The 15,252-nt window shown below is 27.4% G+C and overlaps 1 protein-coding gene across 1 annotated transcript; it reads left to right on the top strand.

The window, feature by feature from the left end:
• The first annotated feature begins 10,814 nt into the window (after window positions 1–10,814).
• LOC113547790 (enoyl-CoA hydratase domain-containing protein 3, mitochondrial) lies at window positions 10,815–14,640 on the top strand. Its single transcript, XM_026948290.1, has 7 exons — window positions 10,815–10,922; window positions 11,133–11,297; window positions 12,046–12,181; window positions 13,363–13,544; window positions 13,675–13,835; window positions 13,904–14,018; window positions 14,108–14,640. The coding sequence occupies exons 2-7, from the start codon at window positions 11,176–11,178 to the stop codon at window positions 14,205–14,207; spliced, it is 816 nt and encodes a 271-aa protein (XP_026804091.1). The 5' UTR covers window positions 10,815–10,922; window positions 11,133–11,175; the 3' UTR covers window positions 14,208–14,640.
• Window positions 14,641–15,252: the final 612 nt, after the last annotated feature.

The raw sequence follows: 15,252 nt of genomic DNA on the forward strand, positions 1-15,252 counted from the left end.
TCTCGGCGTCTTGCTGCCACCGCTGATCCGCACGAGTTTGTATTATTACATATTATTATTATTATTATGCCTCTATGGACGATATCGGTTCCATGGTAGTGGAAACCGTTGCACTGCTGCGGTGCACGTATAAAAAAATATCAAGTTTACCCGCATTATTTGTTATTTTATTAAAATCACTAGACAATTTACTGTTTATTATGTATTATTATAATACACTACATTTTAAATATAAATTATCGAATTATCATAATTATAATACACAAGTTAAACAAATGTAATGTGACTTAGGGGCGACTCCAGAGACTTGGTTGGGGCCGTTGGGGGGTGCCTTACTTTTAATTTTTCTTATTCTTTGTGGTATATCAGTAAATCCATACAGAAATGTGTACTGCACAATTAATCTTTTAAACACAATAAAATAATATACCATAGCAAGGGCAGATCCAGCATGTATTTACGGTCGGGGTCAGTGCCGGATAAAGAAATTTGCGCACCTAGGTCCGTATAACATGGCGTCCTTAAAAAACATTAAACACTTGTTTATCAACAAGTAATAAGGACATTTTATCCTAATAAACTTATAAAAAACTTCTTTTACAACTTGTTTGAAAAATTTATTTTTTAACATGATTTAGTTAAATTAAAAATTATATAAAATTCAGAAAAACAATTGTAATTAGATGCTTAGAATTTTAAAACTCAGAATACGATGCACAATGCTTGCAAAGCTATAAAAATATAATATATCAATTAAAATTAAATAATGAATAACTTAGATGAATTGAATCTATTTTCAATAATATAATTGTTGATAATTACCCACATTTTTGAGGGAATAATGATTTGTGGAGCAGATATAACATGCTGCCTATTTGTGTTTTAATTAAAAATTATAAATTATTGTAACTATTGTAATATTAAATATTAATTAAAATAATGGTAAATTTATTATTTCTTTGATTTACTATCTATGCTTATTATGATATTTTTATTTTTATAAATACATATTTTAGTATAAGAATGGCATAATATTTAAAATTGAATTACTACAATACTCATATTTAAAATATAATTACTATTTACTCTAGTCAGAACTATCACGTCAATTTCGTATTTTTGCCACTTGTACTGGACGTCATACTGTCATAGACAATAGACAGTGCCCTTTATATGATTTAAAATTAAGGCGCCCCTAGGCCCAGGCCTACTTGGCCTACACGTTAATCCAGCATAAATTAATTAGTCGGGGCACTATATAGAAAAAAATATTATAATATAAATATAGCCCCCACAAAAAAAAAATTGATAAAAATTTATGTTTTTTAATATTATTTTTTCCAACAGGAGTGACACTTGCCCCCAGTGCGCCCCCTGGATCCGCCCTTGTATTTTTTATTAATATATTGTTATAGTTAATTTCATATAATATAGGTACATATACTACATTATAAAAAATTCTCTGTTTTACACCCAATATGACGACTACAAGCTTACAACCAGTACAACCAAATATTTTGTGTCTTCCCACACTTGTCTCAATGTTACATAAATTACATCTTTGAAATTACGTATAAACAGTGGCGTATAAAGAAATTAATTTCAAGAAGGGTTAAAAAAAATGTTCCATTCTTAAATTCCAATTAATTATAATTAATTGTATATATACAATCAAAATCAATGTTAGTACCAAGTACCAACCATACATTTCAGGGGGGGGGGGGGTTTGAACGCCACTGCATATAAATAAATTTGGTTTTAGATAGAGTTCACGTGCATTACACTGCAATTTTATAATAATTTGAAATAAATTAACGCAGGTTAAAATTTTTTGTCTAGAAGTAATGTAAATAAAAATGGTACCTATAGGTACCATATTGTATATATACAATGATCATTGTGTAAGTATCAGGCTTCAAACTACCACATAATACATATCAAGAGAAACTAAACAATTTGCTTATAATTAGAGTTTAAAAGGGAGTTAATGAATCTCTGTTTGATTGAAGTGATTAGATTAGTGCCCAGTGATAGCCCATTGTACCATCCGTCACAAAGTCATCATGTACAGTGTATATGCAATATTTAAATAAAACAGTAATTAAAAATTGAATTGTTTTGTAGTTATATAGATAGTGCTAAAATCACCTATTGATTAGTCTGTATACAATATTTGCAAAAAGTATTTCATCAAATAAATTAAATTATAATTTAACATGTATGCTATTCTTAAAACGATTGAATATTTGTATGATTTTCAACATATTATTTTGTCACGTTAAGCAGTGATTGATCTATATTTTATCAATCATGTATCTAGATTTGAAAATGTAGAATAATTAATTTAATAGGTATATACTAGCTCTTCACATATCATTGATTTTTGAAATAAAACCTCTATAACTTTGAACTTTGAAGTGTTCATATTAATTTATTAATTTTAAATAAGCAACTATATTAATATTCGTTCTACATTAACGAAACAATTAAAGTGATAGTTCCAAACTGTATGCTTTGTATAACATTGCACATTTGTACAATTATAATGGAATACATTTGATTATTATATAGGTAATATCTCACGACTCGCCACAAACTTTTCACATTCATACCACTATTTTTAAAATTTCAAATTAAATTCTATAAAAAATTCTTATAATGTATGCCTGTTGTACTTTCTTTCGGACCGTCCAGCCATCCTCGAGGACCACGGGTAAACTCGTTGTCATGTTAATCAAAATAATGAAAAATCGGTTAATAAATATTCATTTCGTTTCTATACTTAATTATTGTTAATTTAACAACATTTTTGAACAAAGATATTTTTTTTTACGACTTTTTTCAATAATATATTTTATAAACCATTATGGCGCCTTTCTAACAATCTTCTACAACTTTGACAAAGTTATGTAAAAATTAAAATCAGCTTATAGTCTTGATACATAAAGTGAGATTAATATTTCAACGATTTTTTTACTTCCCTAATGTTTTCTATTTATTAGAAACATAGAAATCCAATAATCCCGAACACATTATACCTACATGAGTATAAAGTGAATCGCCACTGTAAACGTAAAAAATGACATTGTATACGTTTTATTAAATAATATGTAGATATCTTAAAAATAGTAACGTTTTATAATTAATTTCAAATTTTACACACAGTTATTCGGTAGTGCACAAACTAATCCTGTCACTTTTATATTGCTGTTCTCGAGCCGTTCGCCAAATATATAGAATAGTCCCCGACGGCTTCATGCTCATACCATAATCACGGTATCAATTAATGCTGCAGAACGGAGCATTTCTTCGGTACTGGTTATAATGTATTATAGTTCCCCGTCAGGGCGTCAGAAAGGTAAAGCAGGAATTCTGCCCGGCAATTTTATGTCCGTAAACTTATTACCGTATTGTTTGGGGGTTCCGGTCGTTTCATAGATTCCATTCGGCACAAAGATGGCCAAAGATGACTGTGAAAGACTCCTCGAAGTCTTCGGAGATATAATTCATGTACATCGTTCCCGGATACTATTTGTCGTAAACTCCGGCGGGTATAGCTGGATTAGGTACGTCAAAGCGCTGAGTTCTCATCAACCGGTACCTTATACCTACTACACCGTGATCAACCAAACTGAATCCGGGACTGGATACCAGGATACCCACAAACGTCTTCAACATTCGTAATTATTCATGTGTTATATGATCGACTTGACGCTGACCGCGAATTTCGATAACGTACAAATCTACGAGCGTGCATAATATTTGTACGTAACTGATTTTGGTGCCTATTGCAGTGATATTGTACTGAACTTATATAATAATATATAGAAGTTAGATTGTTAAGTTAATTTTGGTATTATTAGTGTTTAAAATGTTTTCACGTATAGTTCAATCGAAAAAAGTAAAATATTATAGTTAAAAATAAAACACCCAAAGGCTAAAAGTACAATGCAAATAATAAACTTTCTCATTAAAATCAAATTGATTGTAATTTAAATTATATATACACAACAATTACTAGAGTATAATATACAAATATACAATAGTTATTTTATTTTGTTTTATATCAATTTATTAAAATACTTAAAAATTTAAAAGCTAAATTGTGCTTACAAATATATATTATACATATATATAAGGCCGTAGTATACTGAGGGTCTCTAAAATTATAATTTTCCTGGCCTCCTGGGCTATTTTTTTCTCCCAGTCCGCCACTGTTTATATATATTTAATAAAAATATAGTCTTAAAACATACTCCAAAAACTATAAATGAATCATATATATTATAAAATGATTTTTATGAGAAAAATGAACACAAAGTAATAATATATGTTATACTATTATGATGCTATTTTTCGTATTTTTTTATACTGGCCATTTTTTATCAAAAATAATAAAATTGCTGTCGTCAAGGAAAATATTAGCTTTATTGTTTATTTCATGAGTATGAAATACAAACATTTATAAATTATGTCTCATTACCAATTCAGAAGTGTGCTGGATAACTACTAACCTGCCAAATCGAATATTTTTGAATCATCATCTTAGTTTATTTTCATTTTTTTATTTTTCTATCTTGTATCTATCTAAAATTATATTAACATTTTGTGGTCACAATGAATAAAATTAACTTTGGAAGTTTACCTAACATCTCATCGGAGTCTAACCTGCACCTATCAGGAATAAACAATTTGAATTACCTACGCCGCAACGCAATTTCCATGCCGAATATATCTATTACGGAAAATTCTAGCAGTTTGTTGAAGGACGTGATCGTTACAACTATTCTATCGAATGAGTCGGATCAGCCAAAAACAATCACGGACGGCATGAACTTGATCAAATGTAAGTCTATGCCCAACATTTTTTCATCATTAAAGTCTGAACAGTTATCAAAACTAAAAGAAATCAAATGTCTACGCCGTACCCCATTCTCAATGCCAAATTTATATTCAATAGTAGCCGATGGACAAGAAGAGCAAAGTGATACGACACACCGTAAAGGTAAATCTTTATGGAGTGGAACCAAAAAGTTTATGAGACGTATGTGCTGCTGCGCATAGTTTAAGCAGTTTCGGTCGCTGTAATACTTATAAATATTATATATATAATAATATATTTATGTTTGTTTATGTTCATGTTTGTTTGTTTATATTTGTTTATGTTTATATTTATAATGTTTATGATTACCTATACTGAATAAATGTTTTTGTTAACTTATTTCATATTGGTTTTTACTTCATATATTATTAAAAAATTACAAAATGATATTGTAAAATTAATTTATACAATATGAAAATAATTCTGACTGTATTTTTGGATTGTAAAAAAAACGCATAGAAAATCTTGTGTGGAATAATTGTCAATTTTTTTGACCAAGCACAACAAAAAATGTATTCATAACATATATATCGAACTATATTTATTTATTTATTTATTAAAAATACGGTCTGGTATCTCAACAGTAATGGTTACATTACAAGTAATAATTAAAATATTCTAAAACAATTAAATGATAAAATAAGAAAAAACTACAATGAACCACACTGCGGCGGCCATCATTGGATAAAAGGAAATCCACGGAGAGTACCAAAACTGCTGCAGTGCTGCTAACTATCTTTTTTGTCCTGCGGGGCAATCCCGCCGGCCAAGTCTCGTCACCGATACGACCGCCGGTTTCGTAGCACCGATTTATAAGTTTGTCTCGTATTTCGGTCACCGCCGCTCGTTGCCAAAATCGTCATCTCCGGTGTCATAGCTCCATAATCGCCGTCAGCCGTCGCTTCCACGTGACCGAGGCAGCCGAGTCCACGATACTCGTCATTTGCTCGCAGGACCAGTCACGAGAATGTTGCAGGGGTGACTAGTCACCGGTGCAGGCCTTAAACTCGCGATATCTTTCATCGACTACGCCATCTCGTATCCCCCCGCCCACTCACCGTTTACTGTGTCGTCCTGTTTGATGTTTTTTCTTTTTTTTTTCTTAAAGCTATACTTTGACAACATTTTTACTGATTTATATACCTATCTATTTTGTTTTTTGTAATAAGCCACTTTGGAAACTTTTTACTCCACTCACTCTTTTTAGCCTACAATATATAATCATTTTTTTTCTAAAAGCCACTGGCAAATATGACTAAACGCATTGATCATTATTATAAATCCTGACGCGTGCCGGAAAACCTTAGTCCTAAAGTCAATATAGTCAACCTCGCTCGCCATTCCTCACACTCAGCATATTAACTGTGTGTGCTCTACTTAAGGAGTAATCTATGTAGACGGCAATCGTTATTTAGAAATGAAATGAATAAAGCTAACAAAAATATAAAATATTGCTTAAAAAAATTTAATTAGTTTATTGAGTATATATATTACAGTGGACTCACGAATATAAGGTTCAATCACTTATTAGACGCAAAATCGTCTGGAACGGTCCAAAGTATATACATTATAAAAAATTCGGTTATAATTCTCAAATTTCGTAAAAATAAACATTTTTGGTTAAAATTTAGAGATAAATTGACTTTCAAATTTGCATATTTTTGGTTATTTGGGTTTTGATTCATGCTTATGCTTTATTATGTGTGTATGCTGTATGTAGAACAAATTTTATAACAAGTCGAAGTACCTTCAATAGGAGGCCTCTTCCCTCTATCTCTTCTGCCTGTTTTATTTTATTTAATTATTTTATTTTATTTGTTATGTTATTACTTAAGCGTATTGTTCTATATTGTAACATATGGATAAATATAGAATTTTGTTAAAAAAAACAACAACAAATTTTATCGCATTTCACATTTTTTGCAATTATCGTATGTAATAGGTATGTCATAGTCATATACCTGCATGGTATATGTAATATATATTATAAAGTAGATTAAAATTAAAGCAAAATATGTAGTAAAATAAAATTCATAAATATGTAATTAAAATTTTTTTTCTCTCACTTCATCTATAAGATTCATTCGGTTATATAAGACTCACATTGTGCTGGTCCCAAAGTGAGTCTTTTAAGCGGCATCCACTGTACATTGTAATATTAAGAAAAATTGAGAGTGAATAATTAAGGGAATTTGAAACAACCGTAGGTAAATCCATTAAAAAAATAATAATATTTTTTATTAAAACTATATATGTATTAACGTTGATTAAATTGATTTAATCAATGGTAATTATGTACCTATTTGAATACTAAACTTAATATTCTGATTATAATTGAATGATATAGAATTAGAATAAAAATAATATCACATGAATACACGATATACCTACATGAAAATAGAAGACCCTCCTTATTATAGAGTATAACATATATCTTCTCTTTCTTCTTCTTTTTCTTCTTCTTCTTCTAATAAAACGTTAATAATAGTCACATTCACTATAACCAGGATCGCAGCGGTCGCATAGGAAAAAGCTCTATTTCATAGAGTTATATTACTCTATGGTCTATAATTGTGCGGTACTGCGGTCGATTATATTGATAATTATTATTGTTATATTATTATTTCTACTGACGTGATTTTTAGAAGATTTTCCACTTTTTACAGGATTTTAAAAGTTTTCCAGAGTTTTTCCAACCCGTTCTTTTCATATTCGCGTAATGAAAGCCGTACGTATATTTTATAGATATTTATTCTATTTTTTTTTTTATTAAATTTACACATATTTACTATATTATATTACGTAGAGCACTGATGTTTGATTCGAAGCACATTTAATATTTATGGATGTACAATACTGTTTGTTTGATTCCATAAATTGTATTTTATCGTATTTATATTGTTTTGTTGTTCTCGGTAGCTTTAACGGGTTGTGCTGTATATAATAAAAGTATTTCTCAACGATGTCTATGTCTCACAGTACTGTATTCATGTATTTGAGTGTATATTTAATAATACATGATGTTTTCTGTAGATGAATTGACGAATTAAAAACATTTAATTTAACATTTATTACATTCAAATGTACGTTTGAGAAACGTATACAGTGTATTTTATATAATTTATATTAAATAAAAGATTGACCTGTACTTAATTAATGATAAAATAAATATTTAAAAAAAATCTGCTCTCACTGCTATAATACATATGTATGACAATAATAGTTTATGTTTTTGTACACCAATTAATGCAAATGTTATTAAACCATTGATACTGCTGTGAACATTGGGATATTTTTCTTTTTACAACATTTAACATCATGGGAGGAGATAAATTCTTAAATTTGGTAATTTCAAGTATTGTATATTTCACTCATAGTATTAAAATATAGACAATAAGTGCAGACAATAGACAAATACATTAAATAATATGTAACATTTTTCTGTGGTAAAATTTATATTATATTTATGTAAATTAATTAGGCTTCTGTGGGGTGTATAGTTATCCAACACTCAACTAATAAAATTAATATATTATAAACGTTATAATGTATTTGTGTTAATAATATGCAGTATTAAACAATGGTATATTCATTAGTTACCACATATTTGTTACATTTTGCTCAAGATTAAATAAATTATATAATAATTAATAGAAATAATAAAATTAATAATCATTATTAAATTTTAATTTATTGCCTCAATTGTTTTTATATATATATTAAATATTTGAATACAATTCTACACGTTTTCAATTTAAATAATTATATTATATTGTTGAAAACATATAGGTCTAAAATCGTAATTATAATTAAATGATTATTCTAATTAAATTATTATTATGTATAATGTGAGTATTTGGATACACCAAGTTAGCTATTTATACTTATGTAGACGAAGGAAGTGACAACTTGTACTAATTTAAATGGCAATGTTATGAGAGGTCCAGAGGACCTCGAGTTGTGCCTTGTGCGACCAAAGCCACTATACACTTATGTTACTTTTTAATTGACCACCTAGTCTGGCGTCCGTACCCGGTAGGTAAAAGGAGGTCCCTTAAGTTTGGTGATCGGAGTCTATAGGCAAAGGTAGCTACTATACTTGTTTTAGTTAGGTTATCTTATCAGGTCACTTGGTGCCTGAAGGGCAGGTATGTTGTCCCTTCCACTCCCCCTCCCATCAGGTTGACTATTTTAGTCCCGGGGGTTTGGGGGTAGAGTTCCTATCTAACGAGAGGTCCGGAGGACCTCGAGTTGGGCGACCGGAGCCGGTAGGCGAAGGGAGTCACTAAAATAAATACTTATATTATTCATATTTCATAATGAAATTTAAGTGTATAACTTAATTAAGTTAAGACTATTCTTCTGACCAATAAATTCTGATTGCATCACCATTCTTAACTCGTTGAATTTCATAAGTTACCAAAAAAAAAGAACATCAATATTCGTAATAGGCGCAGTAAACTAGAGTGAGCGCGTATGTATAAATAACGCAAAATTACTAACTTCCAAATGCCATAACTTCGAAACTAAATCCAACCGACAAATTCTGATTGAACCATTGTTTTTAAATAGTTATTATAAGAATATAAAAAAAAAAAATCGAAAAATTTGCATGGGATGGTAAAGTGCATTTGTTCCAGCAAGTAACGCTTTAAAAGAGACTAAATCATTTTACAATAAAACCTTAAGCCACAGAAACTGCAAGAAAATGTGATATTAATTTTCATTTTCAAGTAAAACGGCAAAGTAAAATTAAAAAACATTTTGACTAATTAGCTTCTGTCGCTTCTAATTGCGCCGATTTGATAACAGAAAAGAGATTTTAAAATAAACATTTTTAATAATATATTGGACATAATTAATTATAATTATCACTGAATTAAATACGCATATGATTGATATGAATAAATTCAGCAAAATATTTTATTTTTGAACTCTAAAAAAATTACGTAGCATTGACGAAAAACTCGGTTGCAAAAATGTGATCAGTTTCATAGCAAGTATTCGGATGTAATAGGACCAAATTGTTTGCTACAGTTTCTCAATGTTTACCATCTCATTTCACCTGAATTAATTGAAATGTGCAGTGTTTACTGTTTACTAGTTATGCAAGGATATTATAACCAAATTTGGAGTGAAGAGCGATGGAATGTGATATACCTAAGTGATATAACAGAAGTGTTCATGACAATTTTACTATTTTATACCATTTCTATAACTTCTGCAAAAGCTGAGAGATCCTTCACTTCAGCAAATTAAAAATAATCAAAAATTATTTTAGAAATAGTACCGGACAATATCTACTTAAATATCTATCATTGATTGCAGTTGAAAACAAGGCAGCTTCAAAATTGGATTAAAATTAAGTGATAGATCACTTTGCTAATATTTTTTTTTTGGTTCATAAGTTTTTTTTTATTTAATCTGTAACAAAAAGAACAATAAGAACAATCGATGGTAAATAAGCTAAAATAAATAAAAGCTCATAAAAGATTGTAAATTTGATTAGATAGAATTAATAAATTAATAATGAAAAAATGATAATATTTAAAAAATTTTTTAGTTATTAAATGGATTTCCTTTTTATTTTGAATATCAATTAATTATCTGTTGATTATTTTCATTAATAGTTTTATAGAGTATACCTAGAGTATACAACAATATAACGTATAATGTGATTTTTCTTATCGATAGAATTAAGGAACCTAATTTAGTTACTGCCCCGGGGCCCTTTCCCATCTTGTTATGCCACTGTCTCACAGTACAATGTATATCTAACAAATATTTATAATTCATTTTTTATAATATGTGTTATGTATCATATCATCTGTAATTTATGTAGTTTGTACTGTTTGTAGCACAGCTGATTTAATGAAAAAATTAAGAAGTATATTTTATGTTGCATAGCTGATAGAAAAATTAATATATGATTTTAAAATAATTAAAATATTAGTACTATCTACTTGTAATATAGGTAAAGTTATTAAAGTTATTGACTATTTCAAACAGAGATAACTAAGTTTTACTTGTTTTACAATAAGTAAGTAGTTACTATAGGTCAACTATTATTAATATTATTATTATTTATTGTAAGATTTTTCATTTTGAGCATGTTGATGTATATTATTTATCTTTAAGTAGACTAGATATTTACCTTACAAAAAACCAGATATTACTATCATATCATAAATTCATAAATATATGATAATAATAATAATAATAATAATAATAATAATTATTTATATTTCAGAAATATCAAAGTTAATTTACAAATAACCATACTAAAAAAAAAAATGTTGAAATCATTCTTTAGTGGACTATATAGACATAAGTCTTCATTAGCCTCTGAAAATATTATAACAACTATCAAGTCAGTTAATTCATACCGAATAACTCTTTCAGATCCTAAAACTAGGTAAGTAAATTTATTAGCTATAATTTTAATTAATTATTACTACATAAGTATATCTTTGTCGCCACTGGGTAATTTCCTTACTTTTTACTTACAGCAAAATAAACATTTTCTATTAAATCTCATTCAATATTTACGTATTTTTTATTTTTCTCACGGCTGGTTAACATACTACAGTCTAAATCGCCTTGATACGTTTCAACTAGCTGCTTAATTTTTTCTTCATTATGTGTACTATTGGATGATGTTAAAATAAAATAAAATAAAATTTTTCAATTATAGATCTATGAGATAAAAATCGATCAAATTGATTTAAAAAATGATCTACAAATAGAATGAATAAAGATATTCTATAATAATCCTCGGGCAAATTAACCCGGACATTGAATCTGTTTTTTTTGCTTGATAGCTGTATGAGGAATAGATATTTCAATGTTGAAGGCATCACATTTAGATCAGTAAACAACACTCAAAACCTTTTCCTGGCTTAATTACTGAATATGGTTTATTTTCAGGTTTACACATTGTAGACTTAATAAATGTTATTGACACTAATAAGTGAAATATATATATATATATATTATGTATATTAAGGTTAGTTAGGCAGTAGGAAGAATATTTCTTACAAAATTTGCCTTCATTAATTTTTCTCACAAAATTTTTTTTTTCTTATAGTATTATCCTAATTAAGTATCACAGAAATGAAATATTTTATATTTTAAGCATAATTATTTTTTATTGTTGATTATAGAAATACTCTATCTATTATTGCACTTCAACGTTTAATTGAAGAAATAAAAATTGCGGGGGATGATTTATCATTAAAAAGTATAGTACTATGTGGAAATGGACCAGTTTTTTCTGCTGGGCATAACCTCAACGAGCTTGTAAGTTATAATATACTCTTTATTTTACTAAATTAATTTTAATTTTTAATCTTTTTTTTTTATACAGGCTTAGTGTTATTTTTGAATGCTTGATGCATTGATACTTTTCAATATTTGAAATTAGCTTTCCATTCATATCTAATGTTTATGTTTAACATAGTATCATACATTTTCTAAGAACATTTCTTTTACTTTTTTAAAAATTAGCTTCATCACCTTTGGTTGTTAATCACATTTCTTAGCTATATACGGTTATATTATGATGTTAATAAATTATATATAATTTATTAAATTTCCATTTTAGTTTGATTAAAAAAAAGTTGATAACTAAACATTTTGCCAATTGCATGATAAGTTTGATAACTTAAATTTGTAGTAACCAATCACAGTCTTATTTCATCGTATAATTTTCGATTTTCTTGTATATTTGTTTCTCTAAGATAATGTTTGTTCTACTCCTTGCAATCTGCATAATATCTCTTATAAGCTACTTACTATAAACCAATTGATGTTTTTGCAAATTAAATACCTATTTCCCTACACAGAAGTTTACATTTCTGCAAAATCATTAAACCTATTTATAAAAAATGTATTCATTAATCCATGCAGGTACTTTTATCAATTATACATTGATGTTAACATAAAAATCAATCTATAATCAATGTTTATGATAGTGTTAGAGTTAAACAAAACTAACAAATCGTTGAAACACGTTTATTTATATAAAATAAAATTACTTTGTTTAATGGCATGATAATTATAATGAATTTCAATTAAATATAATATAAGTATGGAAAATTTATAGTTATACATTTTCTTCTATTGCAAACAATTTTGTTTTATATAATGGATTTTTATTAGTTTGTGTTAAATAGCTGAACTAGTTGAATTTTTGTTGATTTGATTCTCAATAATTGTTTTGTCCTTGTTAAGTTTTAGCTTAAATGTAGATAATGTATTTAAAAAATATATATATACATTTAAGGCTTAGGTTAAAAAACTTAAAATAAAAACCGAATTAATGTTATTTGTTTTAATCTAATACTAACAACTTGTTAATAGAATAAAATGAAAAAGTTACTTTTGGAAAATTTCTTTTGTCAGAAATATATAAAATTCTAAATACAGTTAGTTTATCATATTTTATCAATGATCAATAAATTATTTGTTTAATATTATAGAGTATACCAGAAAACCAAAAAATTATATTCTCATTAGCTACGAAACTTATGAATACAATGATAGAATGTCCTATACCTATAATAGCATGTGTTGATGGTGTAGCTGCTGCATCAGGTTGTCAATTAGTAGCAGCTTCAGATATGGCAATTTGTTCAAACCGTAGTTCTTTTTCAACTCCTGGGTACGGAATATATTAAATTTTATATTTTTATCTACCACAGTCTAATATAATAGCATTAATACTATGTAACACAATATAATATGTAAAAAATAATTAAAAAAATAAATAATTTAAAATATTTTACTTTTAGTGTAAACCTTGGTTTGTTTTGTTCTACTCCAGGAATTCCATTGAGTAGAGTTGTGTCAAAAAAAACTGCTGCTTATATGTTATTCACTGGTACATCAATCAACGCTGAAGAAGCTCTTAGAACTGGTCTTGTTAGTAAGGTTGTTGAACCAGAAGAATTAGGTTAATTATTTAAAAAATACTTAAGATGTGACTGGTATACTCATTAATATTACTATTATTACTTTTAGATAATGAAATTATTAAGTTGACAACATTAATTGGTCAAAAAAGCCGTTCAGTAATTTCTTTGGGGAAGACGTTTTTTTACAAACAAATTGATGAAAATATTAAATTGGCTTATGAGTAATTATGTATTTTTTATAATTAAAAACATTATAAAAATAATTACTGAGATGTGTTTATCTAAAATTATACTTAAAAATTATTTACAGAAATGGAGAACAAATTATGCTAGATAATTTAAAACTAAATGATTGCAAAGAAGGTTTACTCTCATTTGTTGAGAAAAGAAAACCGAATTGGTCAAAATAAAAATGAAGTGAAATTTCCTTTTAACAAATTATTTTTTAGAACCATAGCCAAATTGGAACCACATTTATATAATTCTATTTTATTTTTATTTTTTCCTCGTGAAACTTTGTAATATTAAAGTTTCTGTAAATTAAAAATTTATTGTTGTTGTTAATTACTTGTTATTATTTGGTGGTCATTAGAATTTTTATAAATATATATGCTACATGTTAAGTACAAAAAACTGAACTACAGAAATTCGTATAAGTTAATTTTATCATATGTATTTTTTAATTTGTACAATTTGTATAATTATTTTTACAAGCAAAATAGATGGAAGGATAAATAAGTGGGCATGATTGACTTATTGAAGAAACTATTCAGTAATAGCACATATAATAGGATTTCACTAAAAGTTTATTTAGATAACTGTAAATAAAAATATAAACAATAACTGTTATTGTTAATGTTATATAGTGAAGTCTTTTGGAAATTAATGAAAATACAGCCTCTATAGACCACTAAGTTCATTTTAATAAATTTTTACAGCGTTTACTATTTTAGATACCATTTTTAAACTATTACAACTAACTTATAAAGTTAGTAAGTAAAAAGTAAGTAGGATTAAAAATCAATGGCATATACTAAGATAGGTCTTAGTCCGTGGTCTATGATTATATACTTAACTAAAACGAGTATGATGTATGTAAATAATTATAACTTTTAATTATTTTTGTTGAATGTAAACAACACACCCTATAGTATGTAGATTATAAGTAAAATTATTCACACTGTAGTTCGGCAGACGCTGAATAAGCATTTTGTATAACTAGCATATTCTCTCTATGTAGTAGTCTGTAGGACAATCAGTCGTTGTTTTATATTACGCCTCGGAGCACTATAGTTATTCGTTTCAATTATACATATTATTATATTATTACATATATCCGATCTTATTATTATTTACCTTTAGCTTCTGTATATCTGGTGTACTTTAACAATTTTTTAGAGTTTGTTATTTAAATATTATCAGGTTTTTAAAAAATAAAATATAGGCAATTTGTAA

This window comes from Rhopalosiphum maidis, chromosome 4, assembly GCF_003676215.2.
Source record: "Rhopalosiphum maidis isolate BTI-1 chromosome 4, ASM367621v3, whole genome shotgun sequence".
Lineage (NCBI taxonomy): Eukaryota > Metazoa > Arthropoda > Insecta > Hemiptera > Aphididae > Rhopalosiphum > Rhopalosiphum maidis.